This window comes from Nerophis lumbriciformis, linkage group LG05, assembly GCF_033978685.3.
Source record: "Nerophis lumbriciformis linkage group LG05, RoL_Nlum_v2.1, whole genome shotgun sequence".
NCBI classification, from domain to species: domain Eukaryota; kingdom Metazoa; phylum Chordata; class Actinopteri; order Syngnathiformes; family Syngnathidae; genus Nerophis; species Nerophis lumbriciformis.
The window spans coordinates 51587833-51593835 of record NC_084552.2 but is presented as its reverse complement, the minus strand read 5'-3'; the positions used below and the strand labels follow the sequence as shown (position 1 = coordinate 51593835).

At 42.6% G+C, this 6003-nt stretch overlaps 1 protein-coding gene across 2 annotated transcripts in view; it reads left to right on the top strand.

The window, feature by feature from the left end:
• The first annotated feature begins 994 nt into the window (after positions 1-994).
• tigarb (TP53 induced glycolysis regulatory phosphatase b) overlaps positions 995-6003 on the top strand; it is an 11456-nt gene continuing 6447 nt past the window's right edge. For both annotated transcript variants that reach the window (XM_061959583.1, XM_061959582.1), the window contains exons 1-5: positions 995-1115; positions 1315-1352; positions 3601-3722; positions 3816-3893; positions 3972-4082. In XM_061959583.1, coding sequence (XP_061815567.1) covers positions 1084-1115; positions 1315-1352; positions 3601-3722; positions 3816-3893; positions 3972-4082 — 381 coding nt within the window. In that variant the 5' untranslated portion in view covers positions 995-1083. The remainder of the gene's footprint in view (positions 1116-1314; positions 1353-3600; positions 3723-3815; positions 3894-3971; positions 4083-6003) is intronic.

The window sequence follows — 6003 nt, the reverse complement described above, 5'->3', positions numbered from 1 at the left end:
TTCCATACTTTGACATTCATCTGACTGATTCTCAGCAGTTTCATTGGAAGTAAGTGGAATTTTTAATTTATGAGGTACCACCACAATGTTGTTGTTGGTTGTGTTCTAGATTCCTCCCCCACTGTCCCCATGTGCAACCACACAATGTACCTCAACAATTTCTCCTCAATAAATTGGCTCAAAATCACAAGATTGTGTCTTTCAGGCCTTTACGTGAGCAGTCTTCCTTGTGGCCGCTAGAGCGCGACATAGTCTTTACAGGGCCGTTTACAAATGATGTCACTGCCCAATCTGTTTGCGCATGCGTCAAAAGTCAGTCACTTTCAACTTTGTTTCAATAAGACATTTATAACAAATGTACGGTAATTGTTGAAACGGGTATAGTAAAAAAAAAAATATATATATATATGGAAAGAAAATATACATCTAATGGGAGATAGTCTTAGTAAATGAAAGGGAAACAATTAGAAAACATTAAAAACAGTCGTTTAACCGCTTTAGTACATTAATTAATCGTAAGAATTGTATGGATGACAAGTGACCTAGTTCTTTAAGGTTAGGAAGGATGTTTTTGTTTAGAATAAAACAGTTGTGAATTAAAAAAAATGTACCCATGACAATTTTGTTTAAAACATTTTATACCTTAGTTCCGTTCCCTACTCGACGGCAGATTTTCCAAAATAAAAAATGTATTTTACCATTTTAAAAAATGGTTTGCGAAAGTTTTCATCTTAAATAGATAAGTAAACTAAAAAGGTCAGCAACTTTCATCTTTCCCCATCAGTCATTTTCCCTTTTAAATTTCAACACTGCCTGTTTTATCTTAGCTTTAACTGCGGTGGTGTATAAGCTTACATTTCATGGGAATAATAATTTTTCGTTCATCCAAATACATTAAATTCACTTTTTTGTAAAATTTTCAGCAAAACCGAAATATTTTTAGGAACATGGCAGTGTTCTGTATGCGCATGGGCAAACGGATTGAGCAGCGACGGCGCACGCTGATGATGTACGTCATGACGTAGTAGGGTGCGTCATATCTAGCCGCGTGGAGCGAACCAGGAAGTAGCTCAGTGCCGGAAAATGTTTACGTTTAGTTTAACCTTCATTCGCCAGTAAGTGTTTTTTTAAACAAATCCCGCATCTGTGACATGACTAAATGACTGATTGTGTAGATTGTATATGTTTTAGGGCGCAGGTGGCGCTTTTTAGTGAAGCACGTTGACGTGTTTGATGTTTTACTCGGTCGTCTGTTTCGATAGCGTGCTATTGTGCTAAATTTTGATTTTTTTTTTCCTTCATGTGTTCACACAGTGGAGAAACACAGTACAACAAGGACAAGCTATTGCAAGGTATTTGTATTTTAAGTCTTATGTTAGACATTTGTGAGACCTTTTGTTTTGTTGGTACTGTTGCGCGAAGGATGTAGCACGAAGCGGTTTTATTGTGAAGGGCAGAAGTCTGTTGTGTGTGTGTAGCTTTGTCAAATGCTCCAATCACAAAGAGCACACTTCTGGCCTTCACAATAAAACCACTGCGTACTACACTCAGTGTTGGACAAGGAGTATCTTTTTTTTTTTTTTAAACATGACATAACCATTTTTAGGACATGACGTAAAGTTAATAAATGTTTTAGGATACAGATTTGCAGCTATAAATACATCACTAAATATAACAAATTAATATAAATACCATACTTGCCAACCCTCCCGATTTTCCCGGGAGACTCCCGAATTTCAGTGCCCCCCCGAAAATCTCCCAGGGTAACCATTCTCCCGAATTCCACCCGGACAACAATATTGGGGCCTACTGAAATGCGATTTTCTTATTTAAACGGGGATAGCAGGTCCATTCTATGTGTCATACTTGATCATTTCACGATATTGCCATATTTTTGCTGATAGTAGAGAACATCGACGATAAAGTTCGCAACTTTTGGTCGCTGATAAAAAAAAAGCCTTGCCTGTACCGGAAGTAGCAAATGATATGCGCGTGACGTCACAGGTTGTGGAGCTCCTCACATCCGCACATTGTTTACAATCATGGCCACCAGCAGCGAGAGCGATTCGGACCGAGAAAGCGGCGATTTCCCCATTAATTTGAGCGAGGATGAAAGATTCGTGGATGAGGAAAGTGAGAGTGAAGGACTAGAGGGCAGTGGGAGCGATTCAGATAGGGAAGATGCTGTGAGAGGCGGGTGGGACCTGATATTCAGCTGGGAATGACTAAAACAGTAAATAAACACAGGACATATATGTACTCTATTAGCCAACCAGGCTTATATTTAATATGCCACAAATTAATCCCGCATAACAAGCACCTCCACCCTCCCGTCCATATAACCCGCCAATACAACTCAAACACCTGCACAACACACTCAATCCCACAGCCCAAAGTACCGTTCACCTCCCCAAAGTTCATACAGCACATATATTTCCCCAAAGTCCCCAAAGTTACGTACGTGACATGCACATAGCGGCACGCACATACGGGAAAGCGATCAAATGTTTGGAAGCCGCAGCTGCATGCGTACTCACGGTACCGTGTCTGCGTATCCAACTCAAAGTCCTCCTGGTAAGAATCTCTGTTGTCCCAGTTCTCCACAGGCCAATGGTAAAGCTTGACTGTCATCTTTCGGGAATGTAAACAATGAAACACCGGCTGTGTTATCCGGCACAACAGTCGGGGTGCATTCTACGGTGGGGGTGCGTTATCCGGCACAATACCTGCCACAATACACCGCTTCCCACCTACAGCTTTCTTCTATGCTGTCTCCATTGTTCATTGAACAAATTGCAAAAGATTCACCAACACAGATGTCCAGAATACTGTGGAATTTTGCGATGAAAACAGACGACTTAATAGCTGGCCATCACGCTGTCCCAAAAGGCCCTCTACAGTCCGTGACGTCACGCGCAGGCGTCATCATACCGAGACGTTTTCAGCAGGATATTTCGGGCGGAATTTAAAATTGCACTTTAGTAAGCTAACCCGGCCGTATTGGCATGTGTTGCAATGTTAAGATTTCATCATTGATATATAAACTACCAGACTGCGTGGTCAGTAGTAGTGGGTTTCAGTAGGCCTTTAAAGGCACTGCCTTTAGTGTCCTCTACAATCTGTCGTCGCATCCGCTTTTCCTCCATACAAACAGCGTGCCGGCCCAGTCACACAATTTATGCGGCTTTTACACACACATAAGTGAATGCAAGGCATACTTGATCAACAGCCATGCAGGTCACACTGAGGGTGGCCGTGTAAACAACTTTAACACTGTTACAAAAATGCGCCACACTGTGAACCCACAACAAACAAGAATGACAAACACATTTCGGGAGAACATCCGCACCGTAACACAACAGAACAAATACCCAGAACCCCTTGCAGCACTAACTTTTACGGGACGCTACAATATACACCCCAACCCCGCCCACCTCAACCCCAACACCTCAACCCTGCCCCCATCTCCCGAATTCGGAGGTCTCAAGGTTGGCAAGTATGATGAATACAGATGGGAGATTAGCCACTACTAGCCTGAGGCAGACATATTTCTGAACAAACTCTTCAGACTTGGGGGTCCTGATGGTCTTTGTGTTCCAGGCCAAGGTGTGGACACCGAACTATCAGACACAGGTGTGCAGCAGGCTGAAGCCGTTGGTCGTTACCTAGCAGACGTCCCATTTAACCAGGTGTTCGCCAGTAACCTTCAGCGGGCCGTGCAGGTATCGCCACACCTTTACCTTTTCCCAATGTCTGACTGTATTATAATAATAATAATAATATAGAATATATATACACTTTACTTCCCACACTAGACAGCTACACTTATCATGGCTCACAACACTTGCTCACCTGGCGTGGAGATGCAGCAGGAGCCTTTGCTAAGAGAAAGGGTGAGGCCTGTTCTCCTGAAGCTCGCATGTAAGTGTGAGCAGCTTCCTCTGAGTCGCCATTTTGTTGTTCCTTTTTAGGGTTTCGGGGTCGCCGAAGGTCGTCCCAAAGAGGACATGAAGAACATGGCCAACGCTGCTGGTCGGTCGTGCCAAGACTACACGCCTCCAGGAGGGGAGACTCTGGAGCAGGTGAGTCTGTGCCCTAATATTTCAATAAAAGTGACCATGCCCCTAACACAACCACACTCTTGAATAGTGGAGAAGCGATTGGGGGCGGGGCTTGTCAATTGGCAGGTACCCCTCATTCTGACCTGCCCACTCACCTGGTTGGTGGAGAAGTGTTTGTGGGCAGGGCTAGATTCCACCAATTAGGTGGGTTACTGCTCAATTTACCCACATACCACTAAACAAGGGGTGGCTCGCCACGCCTTTATGAGTAGTTCGCCAGAGAGTTTTAAGATGTGAGGCATTGTTATGCACAGCAAACACCTGCTATTCTGTGGCCGAATGATCAAATATTTTGAACGGCTCTTCTGCGTGAACACTGAGTACTAATATGCACAATAGGATAGTAATCGATTGTGAAGGTTCACTTAAAGCAGTTCAGAAGGTTGTTTGTTTGAGAACGTCACATCGCTCCACCACACAAATGAACTCGAGGCAACAATGGCGGCAATGGAGTTACAACTGTCGTTTTCAGGACGGAAGTACTTACTAGAGATCGACCGATTGTCAGCAGGGCTGATTATCTGCGCTGATATTTGGCATTTTGAACCTAAGTTACTTATCAAACCAACTGGGATTTGAAGCAGGTACCCCCAGAGGTGGTCATTGTTTTGCAAGTCACAAGTAAGTCTCAAGTCTTTGCCCTCAAGTCCGAGTCAAGTCCCGAGTCAAGACAGGCAAGCCCCGAGTCAAGTCCAAAGTCAAGACTGGAAAGTCTCAAGTCAAGTCCTAAGTCCTGCATTTTGAGTTTCGAGTCCTTTCAAGTCCTTTTAACCACAGACTAATAAATTAACACAGATTGTGTATGCTTTTCAAACGCTGTATTTATTTATTAAAACAAGTGCATTTTAAATTGCAGGAAAGAAAATTGTGCTGACATTGCACTTTATAATAGCACTATTAACCAGTCATTTTAAACATTAACTCATTCCTTTACAGAACAAACACATTGAAAAATAAAGTGCAAATGTACTTATTTGTACAAAAGTGTTAACATTGAAAAAACATGACATGTACGTGAACATAACAAAAAAGTTGTACTTATTATATGTCAGGGCCCTATGCTGCATTGCATTTGCAAAAGACCAAATTAGCCAAGAGTCTGTCAGTCATTTGTGCACGATGGGGGCGTAGTATGATGCCACCATGGCTGAAAACTCGCTCCACTGGAGCACTGGAGGCAGGCACTGCCAAGACTCTCATGGCCACTCGGAACAGTGAAGGAAGAGTCTTCATGTTCAATGCCCAGAACAAAAGGGGGGAGAGAGTTGTTTTGGGTTGGTGCACTACTTGTAAGTGTATCTTGTGTTTTTTATGTTGATTTAATTAAAAAAAGAAAAAGAAAAAAAAATATATATATTTCTTGTGCGGCCCGATACCAATCGATCCACGGACCAGTAGCGGGCCGCGGCCCGGTGGTTGGGGACCACTGAGGTAAACAACCAACAGTATGTCAGAAAGCTAGCTAAAACGGTACACATATTCATAATATAGTATACATTTTAACTGACCTTTATTTTACTATTTTTGTCTTTTTTTAGGTGGCTAAAATACGCGGTGCTGCTGACCGCCGTCTAACGTTACGTGTGATATATTGACTAACGTAACCCTGCTTAAAAAAAATCACTGAACAAAAAGTATGAATAAGGTAGTGAACTGCAACAGATTCCCCTGTTTGCAATAACGTTATCAGTGAGTTTACAGCCTCACTGATTTAACTACACAGCAAATAAAAGTCACGTTACTTAGCCAATAAACGTTATCTTACATTCAAAACTTACCGTTCTTTGTGCAACTTCAAATGCCGGACGAAGTTGGAAGTTGTTGCCTCTCCATCAGTAATTTTCGAACCGCATGTGTTGCATACTGCAAACCGTTTTGTGTT